The sequence below is a fragment of the Neomonachus schauinslandi genome, chromosome 8 (genome assembly GCF_002201575.2).
Source record: "Neomonachus schauinslandi chromosome 8, ASM220157v2, whole genome shotgun sequence".
Lineage (NCBI taxonomy): Eukaryota > Metazoa > Chordata > Mammalia > Carnivora > Phocidae > Neomonachus > Neomonachus schauinslandi.
In genome coordinates, this window is record NC_058410.1 from 94,644,912 (window position 1) to 94,667,358 (window position 22,447).

Below are 22,447 nucleotides of genomic sequence, written 5' to 3' on the forward strand. Positions count from 1 at the left end.
CTCCCTCCCTCCCTCCCTCCCTCCCTTCCTTCCTTCCTTCCTTCCTTCCTTCCTTCCTTCCTTCCTTCCTTCCTTCCTTCCTTCCTTCCTTCTTTCCTCTCCCCCTTATTCAGCAGATATTGAGCACCTAATCTGTGTCATGTTGGGCAGAGTGTGAGGAGACTGTTTGAAGGGGAGAAGTAGCTTGAATGAGGACCCTAAGAGAGAGGGAACATGTGGTCCACATGGTTTGAACTTCATTGATGATAGAATCGAAAAGGGAATGGCTTGAGGCTAGAGAGATCAGCCAAGACTGAGCCGGAATACAGCAGAGTCAAGGACGACCTGAACTGGCATTTGAGAGTAGGCCAAGCCTTGGTGCAATGAGACTAGTTAGGAGACTGTTACTAATCCAGACACTGAGGCTTAGTTCCAGAAGAAGATGGAAGCTCTTTTGAGCCCAATATTATTCCAGGTCTCTCATGACTGTGTCTTAAAAGATGTCATTGGTATTGACATTGGAGACTAGAAGTGATGGTCCAGACCAAGCATAGTAGTTACTGCATCTCAATAATTGGTAGTGGGGAAAGAGAGAAAACGGAATAGAAGACCCTTTTTCTCCCCTAAACACAGTCTTAGGACATCTAATACATCCATGTTATTAGGTGCTTGTGTCTTCCCTAAGAATGTGGGAGACTAGCAGATGACTGAGTGTGACGAGTCAATACACATGACGAGTCAGTACACATGACGAGGTTTTAGAAGAGTTGGAGCAGCTCATGCTTTTATTTTTTGAGAGTTCTAGCACTGGTTTCTTTGGATCCCAGATTGCAGAAGCAAGACAGTCCGTTTGTTTTCAGGTATTTGTTGTGTCTTTCGAGCTGTTTGTTGAGACTGGTTCACGTTGCCCGATAGTGCCTTACGAAGCGCTGGGTCGCTGTGCACTATGAAACGGAGCTCATCCCTGAGCAGGCACATGCCTGGTGCCACCACAGTTAGAACTCTGTGCATTTGGGTTAGACTTGCTTTCTTGTGTTTGAATTCTCTCTGTCTGTACCTCTTTACACCCCCCACCCCGAGACTTTCCTACAGCCCCCAGCACCTTCTTTTAGTTCCGGTTATTATTGTTTCAATCATTGTATGTTGTCTCTGCTCTGCCAAGAGGGAGAAGGAAAATTATGTAGTAAAGTATCAGTGTTGTGTCTAAGGGTAGAGGTAATGTGGGAAAAAGAGACGCGAAGGTAGTAAAGAGTATGAGAACCTTGTTTTGTTGGTAGCAGTTTTTTTTAGGCTGAGGTTTTTGTTTCTTTTAATTTCAGTTTTTGATCTTCTATGGAGTGAAAAGATAAAACAGAAATAGTGACTTCTTTATTCTCAAGGCTCAGGATACTGAACTATGAAAATGATTTCATATACTAGGTATCTGGATTCTTTTTTTATGCCCTATATGGCTCAAAATAATTTTGGTAAAATATATAGCCTGCAGCCATATTTCTAAATCAAATGGTTTTGAGGACTTCTTACTTAATGGTTAGATTTTTCTGAGCATTTGTTCTAATTCCAGTAAGAACAATGCTTTTAGAATCTCCATTGGAGAACCCACTTTCTAATAACGTGACCATGCAGTTTTTGAGAATGCCTTACTGTCGCATATTTTTAAACCCGGAACTGTTCTCTGTAAACCAGCTTTCTCGTCAGGGCTCTAGAAAATACTTGCACTTCACATAAAAATCTTGTAGATTCCTCTTTCTAATTTTGCTTTGAACTATCTTGGAAGAGGAATACACATAAATAGAATGGTGGTAAAAGGCAAATTACCCTTTCTGCTCTAGGCTGGTAGTGGCACCACCATCTTCTGGGCTTTATGCGAAGGAAATAACATTTCTTCTGTAATTCAAGTGAAATAAAGATTTGGCCAATTCAATGTATATATATTTAGCAAAAAATATATGAAGATTGGGTGTTTTTCTGTTAATTTGCTTCAACCATTTCAGTACCATTTTCATGTGGGAATTGAACCAATTATATCTGATAATACTAAAAGTAAATTTAAGCAGATCTGTGATAAACTATTTACTAAAATTTCACAGTTAAAGCAGATATGCCGGAAAAAAAGTCAGTGAAGTTGCTTAGTTGAAAAATTAAAGAAAATAAACCAAGAGAATTATTCCAATTATAAGTAAAATAGAAAGCTCCTTAGATGCATACCAAGATATGACAGTTTATAAGAACTTCAGATTCCCAAGAGTTAGACTCAGTTCTAGAAGAAGGTGGAAGCTTTGCGGAGTTCAGTACCATTCTAATGTCCTGTCATAATTGGGTCTTGAAAGATACTGTGAGTTGACATTGGCGTTCACTGGGACTTGTGATATAAAGACATTTTAATTCAAACATTTTGATCTCCTCTCATAATACTCTCCTTAATCTTGGAGAATACTAGATTTAGGTGGTTTTTATGAAGTGCTAAAATAAATTTTTTGAAAAATGTTGTCAAATGTGTCATTTCTTTTGTGTCAATAGTAAGTAGACAAAAACCTACTTGGTCAAGTGACATTTTTATGGGTGCATCAGTTTTGTTGGTTGGAGTTTGCACATCCCCTGTAGGTATTAAAGCCTCTCCTTCCTGTGTGGGACCTTGAAGTATATGATGAAACAGAAGTGATCAAGGATATCCTGGTTGCCTGAATGAAATAATTCAGATTCCACAGGTGCCAAACTCAGTCACAAAGACATATGTTCATGGGGCATTTACTTTCTATTATGTGCCAAGCTGTGACTGGGTTAGACACTGTAATACGAAGATGAAGAAGACACCTTTATTTTGTGTGTATTTGCTCATGTGTTAGAGGGAGAGAAGTTATCTAATGATGATACACAGAATGTACTATTGTAGCAGTCTGTGCGGGCGCTGTGGGAGCACAGAGGATGGTGGGATGGGGTTCCTCAAAGGGACAGAGGAGTGAAGAGCTTGACTGGGGCGGCAGCTGGTGAGGGCATTCTAGAGGTAAGAAGGAGCATATATAAATGCATAGTGTCCCGTGGAAATGTGTTCTTATTGAGGGAACAAGGAGTGGTTCAGTGTGGCTGGAGCATGAGGAGGTTTTCAGGTGAATGTTGAAGGGGAGGGTGGGGAGATGAGGCTGCATAGGACCGTGTGACCAATTGAAGGTAGGTATGGACAGAGAAAAGGGCATCAAGGAGGACTTCAGGGTTTGTGATTTGGGGGCAACCAGGTAAATGATGGGGCTATCCTCCAAGCTACGAATACAGAAGGAAGAGCAGAAGGAAGAATTTCTCTTTTGGAGAAAGAGAAATTGATTTTTCTCTGCAGTGAGCTTGAAGAGGTTGTGTGCTAAAGCACAGTGGAGCTGGATAGATTCAAGTCCAAATTTTACTTCTACCTGTTAGTAGTTTGTGCACTTGAGCAAGTCACATAACCACTTTGTGCTTCATTATCATGTGTAAAATGAGATTGTCTGTTGTGATGATCATGAGATAATATTTGGGAAGCACTTGAGCACACTGTCTGTGAAGTGCTCAAATTTGGTTAGTGTTACTATTTTGACAGAAGTGTTCATTAGGGAGTTGGAATTTATAGGTCTTGAGTTCAGGGGTGAGGTTTGGGTGTAACCTAGGGATCCCAGAGTCATCAGTATGAGGGGGGCGTTGAAACCACTATAGAAGATGAGATTATCCAGGGAGAGTAGAAAGAGAGGCGTGCTGAGCACCAAGCCTGAGGAACAGCACTAAAGGAAGGGTAGCAGAAAACTGAGAAGGAAAGGCCAGAGGGGCAGGAGGAAAACCAGGAAGGAGTGACATCAGGAAAGCCAGGGAGGAGGGACTAACACTGACAGATGCCTGAGAGAGATCAGGATTAGAAAATGGACGGATTGAGGGGCACCTGGGTGGTTCAGTCTTTTAAGCGTCTGCCTTCAGCTCAGGTCACGATCCCAGGGTCCTGGGATCGAGCCCCACAGAGGGCTCCCTGCTCAGTGGGGAGCCTGCTTCTCCCTCTCTCACTGCTCCTCCCCCTGCTTTTGCTCTCTCTTGCTATCTCTCTCTCTCTAAAATAAATAAATAAAATCTTAAAAAAAAAAAAAAAAGAAAAGAAAATGGACGGATTGGAAAGCAACCCTTGAGTTCTTCTCCAGGATGTTTTTCTGGCATTAGGCTGCAGGCTCCATGAGGATGGTTGTCTGACCAATGCCCAGTACTGGTACAAGCAGACATTTGTGAGTGCTTAGTGAATAAGTGAGACTGTGGGAGAGGAGGTAGTAGATGATTGCTCACCATATCTTTGAGCTCTTCAGGTGCCGCGTGACCTCCCTCTTTTTGTGCCCACCACTTCTTCTGTTATGTTTCACTATCTGATTTCCTTTTTTCATTGGGAAAATCAAGTCATGAGCAGGAACCTCCCCCACTTTCTTGTCTGCTCACTGCTACTTAGTTTTGGTGGAGTGATTGGGATGGAAGCCAAACCACAACAGGTTGACAGGTAAAGATAATAAAGGTAAAAAATATAAAAATAAAATCTATTTTTAAAAAAGACACAAGAAGGTTTTTTTTTTTTTTTTCAGTTGCTTTACTGGGAAGAGAGAGAGACAATGATAAATAAAGAGGGAATTGAGTTTATGAAGCTTATTTATTTTAGGATGGAAGAGACTTGGGCATTTTAAGTACTGAGAGCAGAGACCCAGATGAGGAGGGAATGATTGATAGAGTGAGACTCCCAGGAGGCAGGAGGTGGAAGGATTCTGAGCACAGGAGAAAAGCAGGTCATGTGGAAGCCAAGTTTGTGGGTAGCAGGGCAGGGCAGGGAGGGAGTTCTTACTCATGTTGCTATTTTCTTTATAAAGAAGGAGATAAAAAAGTGATTGCGAAACATAAGGGGGTGGTGGGTTAGGGAGTTTCTTGCAAATGGTAAAGAATATTGAAAGAGGTATCGTGAAGGATGGAAAAACTGGCCAATTAGGACACCAAGAAGAGGTGCTAGGTGTCATAGAGCACTTAGCTGAATTGCGGAGCTGGAATTTGTGGCAGCAGCAGCCCACATGGGACTGTGGTTTTCCAGGGGAGCTTAGAGCATAGGGCACGAGTAGAGGAGACTTACAGCGGACTTGATCAGGATTGGGCTTTGGGCAGGGGGTTGCAGGGCAAGGAGAAGGTATTTGAAGTGGTGGATCCTGTCGTACAGGCCAGATAGAGAAGGAGGTGAAGATAGAAGAGGGCTCATAGAGTGGGACCCAACTGGACAAGTCAAGGAATGTGAGATGTTGATGAAGCCAGATGAGTGGTTTAGCTGGGGATAGAGAATGAGAGTAGAAGAAGAACAGGAACTCGCTATTAGAAGTTAAATGTCTGAGCTGGGCTAGTTCTGGCATAAGACGCTAAGATCCAGGATGTTAGCAGTAGGTGTGGAGAGAAGGTGGACTGTGAGGGAGACAGGTACATGCTGAGCCGGGTGTTGGATCTTTGCAGGAGGCGGGGGGGGGGGGCATGCAGGATCATTTTTAAGGAGAAGAAGGTGGTAGTACAAGAGTGGCCTGTGGTGTAAAAATGAGGTGTTGGGACGTGTGGGTCATGGTTGGAAAACTATTGGTTGTGCATCACTGAGGGAGTTAGAATACACTTGCCCTGCTACAGGCCCGGGCGGGGGTGGGGGGGAGGTGGGACTTGACCTGGGGCAAGAGGGGCAGACCTGGTTCAGTAAAATGGTAGAAGTGGTGTGAGGTTCAGAAGAGGTCAGAGACTTTGTTTACCACAGAATAGACATTTCTGGAAAGCTTGAGAATGGTGTCAAGCCGGGTCAGGAGAGATGAAGCATGACATACAGTCATGGGAGGCTCCGCGACAGGAAAAGCCTGCATTTGGGTGGGAGCCAGCAATGACCTGGATGTGAGGCACGAGGGCTTCGAGTTTCCCAAAGGAACATGGCGAGAAAGGACTTTGTTTTTGGTGCCAGCTGACAGATTGTTGGGGAGAAACGTTAAGCGGCAAGCACGGCTAATAAAATTGCGGTAGGAGAAGCTAACATTTATAGAGGTTTCTACATGCCACGCACTGTGCGAAGCGTTTGATGTGGGTTTATTTTATGGAATCTGTAGAACCACTCAAGGAGGTAGAAATGATGAGGTCATCATTTAAGTTTTCAAAATGAAGAAAATGGATTTTAGAACGATGGTGTGAATGGCTCTCGCTCATAATTCCGCTAACTGTTGGGAGTTGGAATCTGAGTCCAGGTGGCGTGAATGCACGCCTTCTCTGATCTCCGAACTGCCTCCAGGATTTGAAGGGAGGAAGCTCGATTACTTCCTGGAATCAGACCTGACCTGTCACTGATGGAGGATTCAGGCTGATTTGCTGAATGCACAGATTTTAAACCAGGGGTCATCAGTGATGACTACAGACTTAATTTTTAGAGTTTAACTTATTTTTCATTTTGGTTTCGGTTGCGCAGTATTATGAAAAGTTTGATATACTCAGAGAGGTAGTGGTTAATGGTCACAGGACATTTTAAAAAATACCCAGAGCTTCTCTGTAGGAATAATACTCAAGTAATTGGAAATAACAGGAAAAACTGAATATGAGTCAGTGTGTTAGCAGCCTTTGATATGTTAAAGTTTGGTGCATAACATTTGAAAATCACTGGTTTTTAAATAGTGTGTGCATGTGTAACAGTCTGAAATAGTGTGTGTGGGAGTAATAATCTGAAATTCATCCACTGGAACCTTATTAATAAGATTACTTTCTCCTGGTTGATATTTAGACTTTTCTTCCTCTAAACTCCCCTTCCTTTAGTATCCTTCCTGGGTAAAGTGCTGTGCAGCACTTGAACCTATTAAACTTACCTTGTAGTCGAAACTTACTGACTTCCCTCGTGAATAGGTAATTCAGTGACTGGACTGGGATGGTTCTCGACCCGCAGAAAATAGTTCCCCTTCTCTCCAGCTACCTCCCTTTTCTTTATATAGTTGTAATTACCACCCTTGTAACTCCTGTGCTGTAAGGGTTTCCAGTAGCAGTTGATCTTACAATTCGTAAAGGCTAAGAGGAACCTGTTGTCAAATTTTACCTGGAGGCTCAACTTTCTTGTGCACCGTTTCGTAGATTCATTTCTATGAACTCTGGTTTTTATAGATTTTGATTTGTTTGAGGCAGCAAATTTAAAAACTTTATTTTTTACTTCCCTTCATAGTAGGGGAATTGGGAGAATAATACAACCAAGTTTTTGCTTCCCTCTTTGTCAAAATGAATGATAAAAACCACGATCAAATTGCTGACGTTATGCCGTGTTCATGTTGTGAAATTCTCACAACAGTGTAGTAACAGTTACCACCATCAGAGAACGGTCTTTTTTTTCCTTAAAGATTTTATTTATTTATTTGACAGAGATACAGCAAGAGAGGGAACACAAACAGGGGGAGTGGGAGAGGGAGAAGCAGGTTCCTGCTGAGCAGGGACCCCGATGTGGGGCTCGATCCCAGGATCCTGGGATCATGACCTGAGTCGAAGGCAGGCGCTTGACGACTGAGCCACCCAGGCGCCCCCAGAGAACGGTCTTAAAGCAGTTGAGTAACTGGAACATAAATGGTGGAGATAGGATTTAAACTTCCGGGATGTGCCAGAAAGGCTCTCCAGCATAATTTTATTTTATTTATTGATTTGTAAAAATCTTATTTATTTATTTATTTATTTAGAGAATGAGAGAAAGTGTACAAGTTGGGGGTGGGGCAGAGGGAGACGGAAAGAGAATCCCAAGCAGACTCCAGGCTGAATGCAGAGTTGAGGTGGGGCTGGATCTCAGGACCCTGAGATCATGACCTGAACGGAAATCAAGAGTTGGAAGCTTAACTGACCGAGCCGCCCAGGCACCCCTCTCTAGCATAATTTTAGATTAGAATATTGGTTGGAGGTTGGATGGAGGAATATTGGTGGTTTTTCCGCTCTTTTTCTCCATGTTAAAAAAAGAAAAAGGAATTCTTCCTGTATGTTATATATAATGTGTTCATGTGTGCACATAGTTCTTTCCATGCTATGGAGATTAGCACAGATTCTTAGGAAAGATGATTAAATTGAGACACTTACGGGGGCGCCTGGGTGGCTCAGTCATTAAGCGGCTGCCTTCGGCTCAGGTCATGATCCCAGGGGCCTGGGATCGAGCCCCATGTGGGGCATCCTGCTCAGCAGGGAGCCTGCTTCTCCCTGTCCCTCTGCCCCTCCCCCTGCTCATGCTCTCTTTCTCAAGTAAATAAATAAAAATTTTAAAAAAGTAAATTGAGACACTGTGCTCCACTTTCCAGTTATCTGTCAAGGGGCATGTCTGTGCTGCGTAGTGGAGAAAAGGTGTGTGTGGCCCCGCCGGCACGTCCATGTGGTGTTGTTAGGGACTGCCAGGCCTGGCGTGGACTTGAACTGCCATAGCCTGCGCTGGGTCCCCGGTGGGCCGTGCCCGGCCCTTGTGGCAGCTGAGAGGAGTAAAAGGCTTCCTGTTTGGGCCTGGCACTGCCGTACTTGAAAGGCTTTCTTCAGTCTGGGCTTTAAAAGTTTCTACTTTCAGTTGTTGGACTGCCCGTTTTGACCTCTGACTTCTGTGCTGTATTTACAGCCTCTGAGCAGGACTTGAGACTGAAGGCAGTCTTAAACACGCTCCATCTCTACCTCGCACCTCCTCATTTTATAGATGAGGAAGCTGACTCACAGACATGAAATGAATTATTCAAAGCTCTGGGACTAGTGGCCAGGACTAGAAGCCAATCTCATGACTTCACTGATGTTTTTCCTGTCACAAAATGATTTGTGACTCCCTATGCATTGCTTCCAACTCCTCATTTACTCATCTCGATCCTGGCTTCCCGCCTGGCTCCTTGATCCCCTTGGCTTTGCATCCTGCACTGATTTGAGGGAACAGTTGTTTGTTGGTGTTGATCCCAGCTTTGGAATCACGGTGTGACCCCTGGTAGAGTCACTTTGTGCCTTAATGTCATCAGCAGATTAAGTAGGACCCTTATGTAAATGTATAATCATGTGAACTGCTGATCTGTTCTATTTAGTGGAAGAGACTTTTAGAAAATTTAATGAAAACAAGTAAAGTATAGGGAAAAGTCAGTTAATACACATTTCATGTTGAGTAAGCTACGCAAGGAATCATGAGAAAGTTAAAGAGACTTTACATCAAATTGTTACATAATGTATTAAATTGGGGACCTTCTTTGTTCTTTATACAGAATACCTGTTGGATCAAATCTTCTTCTGAGGGTAGTAATATAGATTAATTTGTAGGTTTTACTTTTGATCTTGAACTTGGAAAAACATTTGGTTGAGTTGTTTTACCCGATCTGATTAGTAAAGAGGAATCTCATTGAAAATTGGAATTTTCAACGCTGTGACATTTTGGCATAATGAAAAAACCAGATGCTTGGGTTAAATCCTAGTTTTCTATCTATGAACCTCTTTGAAACTCAGGTTCCCTATGTGTAAAATGGGAAAAATATACTTAGCTTTCCAGTGAGAATTATGAGGATTAAGTAAAATAATACTTGCGAAGTTCTTGGCACATAGTAGGTTCTCAGTCTGAGCTAGCTTTCTTCCTATAAGAGTTGTAATGCTTTCTATTATTTTTAGATATCTGATATCCATGTTACTGGAGAGTCGGAGGATATGTCTGCTAAGGAGAGATTGCTACTATGGACACAGCAGGCAACAGAGGGTTATGCTGGAATACGGTGTGAAAATTTCACTACCTGCTGGAGAGATGGAAAACTATTTAATGCCATCATTCATAAATACAGGTATGGAATTGGTGGGGTCTCTTTTCTCAGACAAATATGAGAAGTGTTTCTTCTATTTCCAAATTTCAAAATAACCTTTTATTATTACAGAAGCAATACATGTGCATGGCAGAAAGTTAGAAAATACAGACCAGACACAAGTAGAAGCATCACATTCCCACTGCTCCAAGATCATCACTCTAAACTTGTGCATACACACAGACTCACACAGCTATAATATGCCTTTGGATTTTGCTGGTAACTTGGCAGACAGTAAGCTCTGATAATATAGAATCTTGGATGAGCACAGTTGTGCATATGGAGGACTGATGAATGGTAGGGTGAGGGTTTAGTTCCGATTTAGAGCTCGCACATGTCCAAATTAGAGTCTCCTAGGCTTGTTACTCTAGTGAGTAGCGGGGTTCAAAAGTGGCCAACTTTGGGGTGGTTAACAGTTTTCTGGTAAGAATATTATTATTTTTTTAAAGTTTATTTGTTTTATTTATTCATCTCTACACCCAACATGGGGCTCGAACTCACAACCCCAAGATCAAGAGTCGGTGCTCTTCCGACTGAGCCAGCCAGGCACCCCAACTGCTGAGAATTACTAACAACAAATCCCAGTTAATACTGACATAGCACGCACTAAGTGCCAGACACTATCCTAAGCAGTTTTTACATGTTTTGACTTATTTAGTCTTCACAACATCCCTACAGGACTATTATCATCCCCAGTTGACAGACAAAAACTGAGGCACAGAGTAAAACTTGCATATAGTCACATAGCCAGCAGGAGGCAGCTTTGAGATTCATACCCGGGGCCTCTGGTTTTTTACTCCGTGCTTTTGTTGTCTTATAAGGAGTTAGATCCCCAGAAAATATTGACTGAAAACAATGTATTTCTTGATCTCAGTTACTTTTCTTAGTTTTGCAAAAATTACATCATGTAGTCAAAGAACTGTCTTCCTAGATAGGATAAGCTGAAGCTATAACTCATTAGACTAACAAACTTATTTGATAAAAACAATAATTATATAGAGTAGTTAATATTTGTTAACTTTCTATACGTGAGGCATTCTGTCCATTGCTTTCCATATGTTACCTCATTCGGGTCTCCCAAGAGTACCACAAAACGGACTGTTGTTTACCCCACTTTCACAGAGGAGGAGCCTTGGGTTTGCCAAGTTTACGCTACTTAATACATTATAGAGCTGAGATTTTAGCCCAGGTCTGCATGATTTAAAATCTCATTCTCCCCGTTTCTCTCCTTTCTCTTTCTGTTTTTCCTTTCACTACCCTTTTCTCTCCCCTTCTTCTCTTTCTCTCATTTTTATTTTGGAAATTTCAACATCAGTAACACTGTAACGAATCTCCCACCATCCACATTCCAAGTGCCTTAAAACACTGTAGTAGTCTGCTTCCTTTATGGAACACCATTTCAGTACAGGTAGGTATAGTCTGCCTGATTAAAAAAAAAAAGCCAGAATCAACTTGCCTATACATGCTGAAAAGAAAGTACCAGACCTCCTTGAGTAACACAGTGCCAAGAGGGTTTAGTGGTTACATTTCAGTTATCACAATGCACTTCTCGTGTAACTTAAAACAGGCCATCAGAAGGCTGTGTAGTTGGACACATTTTATACCCGGGATGATAAGATCTTCTTGGCCTTTGAATAAAAATATTTGGATTGTTATACCTGAAGGATTTATATCATGATGCATCTTTGAGGGTGTGCTCTTTTCTCTTTGAAGTGTTTTAAGTAGAAGCAAAGCATTTAGAAGCCAGCTATTCTTCTAAAATAATTGACTTTTAAAAACAATGGTCTCTAGACATTGTCTCTTTAATACTTGTGAAAGAGTAGAAGTACAAATTAGTATATGCATGCTGTGCATTTTTCTCCTAAGTACTTAAATAAGTCACTATCTGTCAGAGATGGTGAAATTTCCTAGGGAAGTTTAATGTTATAGAGCTCCTACTGCTTTAGGAGAGAATTTGGATCTTGTGAATGTTATTTGTTTTGAACTTTTAATCTGGTGGAGTGATCATTTTAGAAAATTGTTTAGCTTTAACTTTGAACTTTGATTTCCTAGTTGGCTTTGTTTTTCCTTGTTAGAATTCATGGTAAAAATAGGGAGTATCAGGTTTAAGTGCTCACAAGATTTCTTTTTTTGCTGAAGGTTGTTAAGTTATCCTGTGCCTCATAAAATATTATAGTGGCCTTTTTCACTGGAAGAAATCTTTCATGTGTGGAACTGTATTTTTAGCTAAGGTCCTCAGGCTTTTCTTTTTACTTAAAAAACAATCAAATTTTTTTCTTCTAGCATGTGTAAGAATTAAATGGATAGGGTTGAACTGCACGTAATTTTCACTGTTGAATGCTTTAGAATACTAAAGGGAAATGAGAAAGTTATAAACAATTGTAAAATCCCTATAAGCAGATTTTTGGATATTGGACAGTAGTAATCACATTTAGAGAGTAGTGTGTAATTTATAGTTGTTTTTACTTGATAATTATTTCCATAAATTTTGTAATGTATTTGGATTTGCCATAGGAACATACCCACTTACTTGGGTTTTGGGTGTAGTTTTTGGATAAAAAGACCTTTTTTATAGGAGTTCAATGTGACTTATGTAATAAAAATGATCTGAGGTGGTGGCACATGGGTTTGGTTTCTACTCAAACACCAAGTCTAACTGTATGGAACACTTGGTCGATAACGATCTTAAGAGGGAATGAGGGCTTAGCAGGAAAGAACCTTCAGATTGCTGCTGTGGCTGGAAGGAGGGATGTGGGCTCCTCAGGGAGCAAGTTTGCATGCCCTAGAGAGAATATGAAAGATTTCTCTGGAGATTGGAAGGAAAATGGATACTGTTTGTCATTGAAAAGTAAACCAGTATCATTTGTAGTAAGTGATCTCATCAGATTTTTATGTACATTATCTTCTGATGGTTTAGAAATACTGATCTAAAGTGGGAACAGAGAAATAGCATCTTTCAGATTTTGTATTACTGTAAATACTGTCAAAAGTTAATCAAGTACATTAAGTTGGACTGTCCAGCATATATTTTTATTAGTGCTCCCATATAAGAGTATGACTTTTGAAGTGGAGAGAATGTTTGTTTATACCAGTAAGCAATACTTTACTAACATGAAGTAAAAATGAAGAGAAATTTTTATCATAAGACTAATTTATAGATGATCCCTGAAGTTAAAAAGAAAGTAACTGTCACATAGAAGGCTCCCAAGAAATATGTGCAGACTGTTGACCATGTATCAATTTCTGTGTTAGCTGTTTTTATATATGATAGCTTTTAAAATGGTCACTGTCCTATGAAAGAGATGACACTATTTTCATTTTTATCTTTGTATTAAATGATCAAATTATTAAATAATTGAAGAAACTGGAGCTCAAAAGGGAAACATGACCTACCTTTTAAATGATGGAGGTGACTGCTCTGGAGTCTCAAGTCCTCGTAGGCTTCTGTATAACTACTTATCATAATCCCCTGCAGGCAAACTAGATATCAAGAAATGGAACTGTTGACCTGAGCAACTGGATAGTGCAGCGTTGAAAGCTAATGATATTCAGCAAAGATATATGAAAATTCTTGATGAATTTAAGAAATGACTAGATGAATAGTACATTTATAAATGCCAACTAAAGATCTTGGTCCCTTGTAGGAAATTAATGAGGAACAACATTAATTGCATAACTTGGAATTAGCCATCAACAAAAATAGCATCGCAACAACTCATAATGTAGTGAGGAACATTGTAGATAATAAGAGAACATGAAAACACTTAGCATAAGTAAGAGCAAAACCACAAATGAACTGTTCTATAGTTTTGGTATGTCATATTATCCTAAAGAAGTGAAGAGCCTGGATTACGCAAAGGCTAATAAGAATGATAAAGTAGTATGATTTAGTGGAAGAGATTACGAAGTTCCATAGGATTTTTTTTAGAGAGAGCGAGTGAGCAAGCACATCCAAGTTGAGGGGAGGGGCAGAGAGGGAGAGGGAGAGAGAATCATAAGCAGGCTCCATGCCCAGTGCGGAGCCCAATGCGGGGCTCAATCTCATGACCCTGAGATCATGACCTGAGCTGAAATTGAGTCCAACACCTAACTGACTGAGCCACCCAGGCATCCCCATAGGATCTATTTAAATAGGTCAGTGATTCAGATTATAACTATGCTTATCGTGAGCACAGTGTGATATATTGTAGAATCACTATGTTGTACATCTGAAACTAATATAACATTGTATGTTGACTATACTTTAATTAAAAATAATAAATAAATCAGTTAATGATACAAACACTATGGTTTTCTATTAATTCTGTCTTAGGAAGCTGTTCCTAATTCCTTCTAGGAATGTCTGTTTGTTACGTTCAGTTGTTAATGGAAAGAATTCAAATAATAAAACTGCCATTTACCTATACTAGTTGGAACTTGTTTTCTTTGTATAGTTTAAGTTTTCTTTAAAGCATATTAAAATCTTTTCACTGCAAACCGCAACTGGACAGAGATCTCGGGTAAATAAGCCTCACTCTTGCCCCGAACCTTAAGTTTCATTGAAAAAAATAACAAGGTAGACTGAATTTGATGCACTTGGATCAAAAGGATGTCACAAAAGCATTCGATAAGTAACTTAAAAGCAAGAGAAGTAGAATGAACTGAGAATCTGCAGCCACGGGATTCTAAACTCTAGTAGATTAATCACTCTGGTAGAGTTTGGATATAGAGGACTAAAATTCCCATCCATAGCACACGTTCTTCATAGTACGTGTTCCAAACAGAGGATTCAACTGATATTTCTGTGTTCTGATTTAACGGCGTGCCCAAGTATCACAGTAAAATTGATTTTTTTTTTGAAAGAAATAAAGCTCTGACTTCTAGCTTGAAATCCAACCCCTGACTTGTCTTAATTTATCAGTCACTGCATGTAGACAGCTACCCTCGAACATCGATGAAAGCCAAGTTCCAAAACAGCCGCACTCACTGTGAAAACATGTCTACCTGAGCAGGTATGAACATGAATGTGCGCCCACAGGCCAGAAAGAACAGTGCAAAATGTGTAGTAGAGCAGGGCAAGCCTGAGGTGGTGGTAGAGGAAGATGCTAAGTCTGTCAAGACTGAAATGTGTGTATGTGGGGGGGTATTTTGCAGAGAGATTATTTCTGCTTACTAGCATCTGTTAGTCCTAGTCTTGTTTTTAATTTATGCTGCTATTCATTCATGTAAATTTCCTTTTGAGGCCGCTGACCCTCTTTTCACAAGCAAGTTTTAAACATATTACTCAGGTAAGACTCAACTTTGAGGTAGATGGTATTCAGGAGTATGCCATTTAAATATTTTCTAATCAGGCAGCCAGACATTTTTCACTTGTCTGAGTGTAGCTGGATAGCAGTTTTTTTTTTTTTTTTTTTTTTTTTAATTTTTATTTTTTTTTTTTGAGGGAGCAAGAATGAGAGAGAGCACATGAGAGGGGGGAGGGTCAGAGGGAGAAGCAGGCTCCCTGCCGAGCAGGGAGCCCGATGCGGGACTCGATCCCGGGACTCCAGGATCATGACCTGAGCCGAAGGCAGTCGCTTAACCAACTGAGCCACCCAGGCGCCCCTGGATAGCAGTTATTTTGTTCATTGTTTGCATTTTGAGTTAGAATTTATTGGGACCATCATATTTCATTAATTTTCAATGTTTAAAGATGCTGTAATTGGGAAGATTAGACTGTAAGGCTGTGGTCAGTCTTTTTTTTTTTTTTTTTTAAAGATTTTTTATTTATTTGAGAGAGAGAATGAGAGAGAGAGAGCATGAGAGGGGGAGGGTCAGAGGGAGAAGCAGACTCCCTGCTGAGCAGGTAGCCCGATGCGGGACTCGATCCCGGGACTCCAGGATCACGACCTGAGCCGAAGGCAGTCGCTTAACCAACTGAGCCACCCAGGCGCCCCCAGAGTCTTGTTTAATAGTCTGACCTGGAGGCCTGTGATTCAGCCACATGCTTGGATTCAGGCACACCTTACAAGCTAAACTGGATTGGACTGGTTTAATACTGGGAGGAGGCCCCATAGGGCTTGAAATGTTCCCATCGGAAGTTGGGTTAGTGTTGATGAGGTGATTTTTTCCCTTCAGAACCAGGTCCGCCCTTAGGCTGCAGAACCCCAAGGTGTGAGGGTGTGTGTGTGTGTGAGCACACACCACGCAAGTATGGGCTCTGCTTCGTGTGTGGTCATTGGCTAGGCGTAGACACAGAGCCCTGAAGGTTATTAATTTTTGGGAAAGTCACAAATATTCCTGTTGAACAGAACTGATTAGAACATGGACTTTTAAATTTGGGAATAAGTACGTATCTTTTTTTAAAATTTAATTTAATTTTGTTATGTTATGTTAGTCACCATACAGCACATCATTGGTTTTTGATTTAGTGTTCCATGATTCATTGTTTGCATATAACACCCAGTGCTCCATGCAGAATGTGCCCTCTTTGATACCCATCACTGGGCTAACCCCCCCAACCCCCGCAAAACCCTCAGTCTGTCTCTCGGAGTCCACAGTCTCTCATGGTTCATCATTTTAAATGTTCTATTAGCCATATTAAAAAAGTAAAAAGAGGGCGCCTGGGTGGCTCAGTTGGTTAAGTGACTGCCTTTGGCTCAGGTCATGATCCTGGAGTCCCAGGATCGAGTCCCGCATTGGGCTCCCTGCTCGGCGGGGGGGTCTGCTTCTCCCTCTGACCCTCTCCCCTCTCGTGCTCTCTCTCTCTCATTCTCTCTCTCAAATAAATAAATAAAATCTTTAAAAAAATGATTTAAAAAAGTAAAAAGAAACAGGTGAAATTAATTTTTATAATATTTTTAAAATCACATTATCGGGCGCCTGGGTGGCTCAGTCATTGAGCGTCTGCCTTTGGCTCAGGTCATGATCCCAGGGTCCTGGGATCAAGTCCCACACCTGGCTCCCTGCTCGGCGGGAAGCCGGCTTCTCCCTCTCCCTCTCCCACTCCCCCTCCTTGTGTTCCTGCTCTCGCTATCTCTCTCTCTGTCAAATAAATAAATAAAATCTTAAAAAAAAAATAAAATGACATCATCAGAAAAGTCTTTTTTTTAAATTGAGGTATAATTGACATACAACATTATATTGGTTTCAGGTGTATAAATTTGATATTTGTATAGATTGCAAAATGATCACCGTAATAAATCTAGTTACTGTCCATTAAAAAAAAGTCACAAGTATTTCACTTTGTGAGGCAAAATCAAATTGCTTATTTACCTTATCAAATAAACTCAAAACAGTTGAATTCTCAGAGCTCACCCTGAAAAGCTGGTACATTTTATAGCAGTTTCTACAGTAAGTATTCCTTGCCACAGCCCTACTTTTTGTTGTATCTGTGATTAAAAAAAAAAGAGCAACTAATAGAAAATGTAATACATTAACATAATAAAACATTCAAGTAAAATAAAAGGGCATGCATTGAAATGTGATTTCTTTCACCAGATTCCCAGTCCCATTGCCTAGAGGCAACTGTTCAGTTTCTTTTGTATTCTTCCAGAAATTTTCTGCACATATACAATCACTTATTTTTCGGCAGGGGGGAAGGGTCATCTCTGTTGAGATATAATTTACGTAAGCACCTAATCTTGAGCATTATTATAATCTTTTCTAAAACACAGTTGAGAGAATGGTATATATGTTATTTCGCATTTTGCTTTCTCAATTTATTTTGGATGTCTTTCCATATCAGCAGAAATAGGTTTACCTTATTCCTTTAAAATACTGCAGCGTAGGGGTGTGTGGTTGGCTCAGTCGTTAAGCGTCTGCCTTCAGCTCAGGTCATGATCCCAGGGTCCTGGGATCGAGCCCCACATCGGGCTCCCTGCTCAGTGGGAGGCCTGCTTCTCCCTCTCCCACTCCCCCTGCTTGTGTTCCTTCACTCGCTTTGTCTCTCTCTGTCAAATAAATAAAATCTTAAAAAAAAAATAAAATACTGCAGCATATCCTAATGTATAGATATAACATAATAGCATCATATTGATGGGCATTATATTCTTTGCTATTAAAAAGTGTTGAACTTTGTATGTGTCTTTGTGCAGATGAGTGAATGTGTTGGTTTGATAAGGGCCTAGAAGTAGAAGTAGAAGGTCAAAGGGTAATACATTTAAAATTTTCAGACCTATATCTGAATTGTCTGCTAGAAGAATTGCACTGAAATACCCCTTCTGCACTGTTTCCCCTCCATGGTGCCTTTGAGAAACATTCCCTTACTTTGTTAATGCATTCTAGCAGATCTAAACCCCATTCATGTTTCCTTGTTCTTTTTAACATTTACCCTTTTCTTCATAACATTGTGTTTTTGTTTTTGTTTTTTTTTTTAATAACTTTTAAGCTATGCGCCAGAGCTGAAATTGCAGGCTTACATTTCCCTCTGGTGTGCGAGCTCTTAGTCTAAGCATGTATGTGTTAAGAGTTTGGGGGAAAAATGATCAAATAAGTTGGCAAATTTCAGAGTTGATGTATTATTTAGGAAGTTAGAATGTCCTCAGTGGGGCCTGTCTTGAGATAACATATGAGAGGATGCCTTATCACAACGCCAGAGATTTAGGAAGTATGTGATAAATGTCAGATTCCTTTCCTCCCTAAGTGCTGCTGCTGACCCACTCGGGGCAGGGCAGGTAACGGTACTGCGCAAGAGGGGCTGGGCTTTGATGGAAGACTCCCCTTCCTTGGAAACCTGACATAGGCTTCTTTGTCCTGGCTCCCGTCCGCATGCTCTTCTTACCCGTCTCTAACACTAAGATTTCCCTTATGTTGTAGGGAACAGCTAACAGGTCTTCTCTCCATCTGTTTTTCTTTGAGAGGTCCATCTGTTTTGTTGCAGTACTGCTTTGACTAATTTTCGGATTCATATTCCTTTGTTATTTTGTGATATGAAGTAGTTTAATATTTTATTTTCTATCAGAGTAAAAAATAAGTGATTTATCCCCTTTTGGAGGAGTATTTATCCCCTAGTGACTAAGGTTTACTTAAGTTCACTGAAATATAGGTATTGAAGGAATTACTTCTCTGTCAATATCAATACTATTCTCTGTATTTGTTAAAGGGTATGAGGCTGTTACAGGGTTAATTGTTCTTTGTGAATTGAGACTTGTTATTCATTAGGTATCTTTTAATTTCCAGCGCTGGATTCCAGTCTTGACGTACAAACAAAGCTTGCCGTAAATCATCGTGTTTTTCATTCTTTGCTCTCTGTCTTGTTGGGACAGTCATTTTGTAGAAAAAAATGGGAAGAAAATTTGAAATAAATTGAGGCATTTAGTTTTGAGAAAAGGGAAAATTACCTTCATAGCTTTGTTTCTTTCAACAATATGTGCCCAAATATGAGCATAAAGGAATACCTACACCCACTTACGAAACTGTGGGTGGATCTCTTGCATGTTCACATTTACTTGCCGGGGGAGGTGAAGACCGTATTACAGGTCTTTTTTTTCCGCTGAGGGGAGGGGGCCAAGGTGAGAGGCTTTTTGCACCAATAAGAACAGTAAGACTGTGCTGAGCCTGAACATGATTTCATCGCAACAGTCATCTACAGGAATTTGTTATGGCAGCTGCTGTACTATCACAGGGTAAGTGAGGCACATTTCATGCACATTGTTACTGGGTGACCTACAGAAGAGCAGACATTGGGAGGCACCCGTGGCTTCGTGCATCTGTGTGTGAGTAGATGCGTAGTGTCCTGGAGTACAGAGGTGGTTCTAAGACTGATTTCTAGGTAAATGAAGGGTTTTTTTGTTGTTGTTGGTTTGGTTTGTTTTTAGCTTCCCCAGAATCCCTCTCAGTTCCTCGCATGCTGCCGAGTATATACTAGTTTTCTGGCCAAGCCTGACCCTGTAGGCGCCCAGCTACCTGCTCTGTCTGTGCACGTGCTCAAGGAGTGAAGCACACCAGAGAAAGTCAGCTCTCAGAGCAGACTGGTTTCACTGTGACTCCATAATGACCAGCTTCAAATGGTTCCAACCAGCAGTCTTTTTCTACCCATGTTAATTCACCCCTTCTCTCCCTCACACTGCCTCTTCCTCCCTCACTGTCAACTGGTGATCTGCACTCCTGCTCTCAGACAATATCGAAGCCAGCAAGTGAAATGTCTTTCTTTTTGCTACCAAAGACACAAAGCTGCCTTCGTTTGCACCCGTCCTAGCCCATCTTTGCTCCTATTTGATAGAGGAATCCTCTTTCCCCCATCCGAGGCCTGTACCCCTCCTTCCTGTGCTCAGATCTTTCTCCTTGGATTTTAAGCACGCCAAAGCCTCTTTGCTCATAAAACAACAAACAGAACTTCTCTCTTAACTCCGTGCTTTTTTCCATCTACTGCCTTACATCATTCCTTTCCTTAAAGGCCAGACTTCTCCAAAGAGTTGTCTGAACCCTCCATTTTCATTTCTTCAATCCGTATTTATTCCTCACCCGACTCTAATGTGGCCTCTGGCCCCATAATCCACCAAAACTCTTCTGAGATCCCGAATGACTTCCATGTGGTTAAATCCAGCGGGCATTTTTCAGGCCTCTTTTTTCTTCTCAGTCTTTGGCCCTACTGTCCGTTCTTTTCTTCTTGAAATCCTACTCTTTTTCTTCAGCTTTTATGGCACTTCACTGGCCTGGTATTCCCCCTGTTTCGTGGGCTGTTCCTGCTCAGCTCCATCTGCAGACTCAGCTACAAGGCCAGTACATGTCGGGAGTTTTTCAGGGTTGCCTGCTGACTTTCTTTGCTCTCTGTGTTGACTCTCATCCGTGCCCTCACCCCTTGGTTCTGTGGATTTGACCTCCTAGATATCATCCGGCCTGTCTACTTCTCTCCACCGCTGCCACCTTCTTTTGCAAGCCGCTCTGGTTCCCTACCTGGATTCTGTGGGAATACTTTAACCACTTGAGATTTCTTCCACATCTAACCTCAGATCTGATCATTTAGTCTCCTGTAATCCTCCTTGATGCATTTCACTGGTTTTCCGTAGTTCTTAGAAAAACATTCAGAATCCTTGAAGAAGTTCATGAGATTCTGCATCATCTTGGCCCCTGCATCCATCCAGCCATCTCTTACCATGTGTCCTCCTGCTATGGGCGCCCCTCCCCAGCAGCGGTCTTATTCTCACATGCCCTTCATGCATGAGCACATGTTTTTCCCTCTGCCTGGGTGCTCTTTCCACCAGGTTTTCTCCTGAACTCCCTTTAGAGCTCTGAGCTCTCCATAGACACAGTGTCTATATTCTTAATGCCTCACTGCCCAGGGCATAGTAGATGATTATTAAATATTGAGTAAATGAATGAACTTGCTGATTTGTTGACTGAGAAGAATTACTTATAATTAGCCTACCAAAGCACCAAGTTAAGCCTTCTCTGACATTTTCGTTATATTGTTCTTTACATGCAAGTGAATGCTTTTTAATCACCCATGTATATTGCTCTTTAAACGTCATTTCACAAGTACTTTCACATGAATCCTCTCCTGAGACCTTGGGCAAATCACGTGGCTTCTTAAGACCTTACGGCCAAGGGCGCCTGGGTGGCTCAGTTGGAGGGTGTCTGCCTTCAGCTCAGGTCATGATCCCGGGGTCCTGGGATCGAGCCCTGCATCGGGCTCCCTGCTCTGCGGGAGGCCTGCTTCTCTCTCTCCCACTCTCCCTGCTTGTGTTCCCTCTCTTGCTGTCTCTCTCTGTCAAATAAATAAATAAAATCTTAAAAAAAAAAAAAAGACCTTACGGCTATAGCAGCCCAAAATGCCTTCCCTTCACCCCCACACACATCTCAAGATACTCCCTAAGGGATAACTGGAAGTCTAGATGATTCTTGTAGTTCCTGATTTTCTCTAATTCCTGATTTTCACTTTTTGTAGAAGGGAACCTGAGACACAGGTTTCTGGATGTGTGTTCACAGTCAGAGAGCAAGTTGGGACTAAATCACGGGACACCTGAATCAGAGCCCTGTCACTTTTTTCTACGTCAGAACCTTTTCTCTCAAATGTGTGAAAATTGTCTTTAAAAAATGTTTTAAAGTTTGAAAAACTGTGGTAAAATAATGCATAACATAACATTTACCATTTGGTACGTTAATACGTTGTTAAACCATCACCACCATCCGTCCCCAGAACTCTTTCCCTCCCCTCAAATTGCTGGCAACCACCATTCTACTTTCTCTCTGTTTTTTTAATTGAGAAAGAAAATTGTTGCTCAGTATCCTTTCAAATGATCAGATATCTCACCTCACAAAGTTTAAGTGGTTTTGATTTTGATTAAAAAATCTGTCACCAAATGCTGTCCTTTCCAAATTTCATCATTTTACAGTGTATTCCAGAGTTAGGCCACTGTGAAATGTGTCTCCACCCCCCTCCCCCATTTTAAATGTCTTCTTTTCCTCTAGATATAAGCAATAAAAAATCAGTACTGGAAAAGAGGGAAAAGTTTTGCTGTCTCCTACTGGGAGTCTAAGGCAGTAGGCATGTTTGTGTCTTCTTTGTCTTTGCCTTGTTACCTAATTGTCTGAGAGTATGGTGGATTTTTTTTGCCAGTGCAGAATATGGATTATTTTGAAAGAAAATGAAAGATATACTAGCGACAAGAGGAATTTTAGGATGATTTAGTTCCCAGACTTGCCTGAGAAGAATCACCTGGGGGAGGGCAGAACCTTGTTAAAATACGGATGACCAGGCCCCT

The 22,447-nt window shown here is 41.2% G+C and overlaps 1 protein-coding gene across 1 annotated transcript in view; it reads left to right on the forward strand.

Annotated features, from left to right (window-relative positions):
- The window catches only part of DST (dystonin), a 476,155-nt gene that overhangs the window by 270,590 nt on the left and 183,118 nt on the right, over positions 1-22,447 (forward strand). Inside the window, 1 exon segment of the mRNA XM_044917613.1 lies at positions 9,601-9,767. Coding sequence (XP_044773548.1) covers positions 9,601-9,767 — 167 coding nt within the window.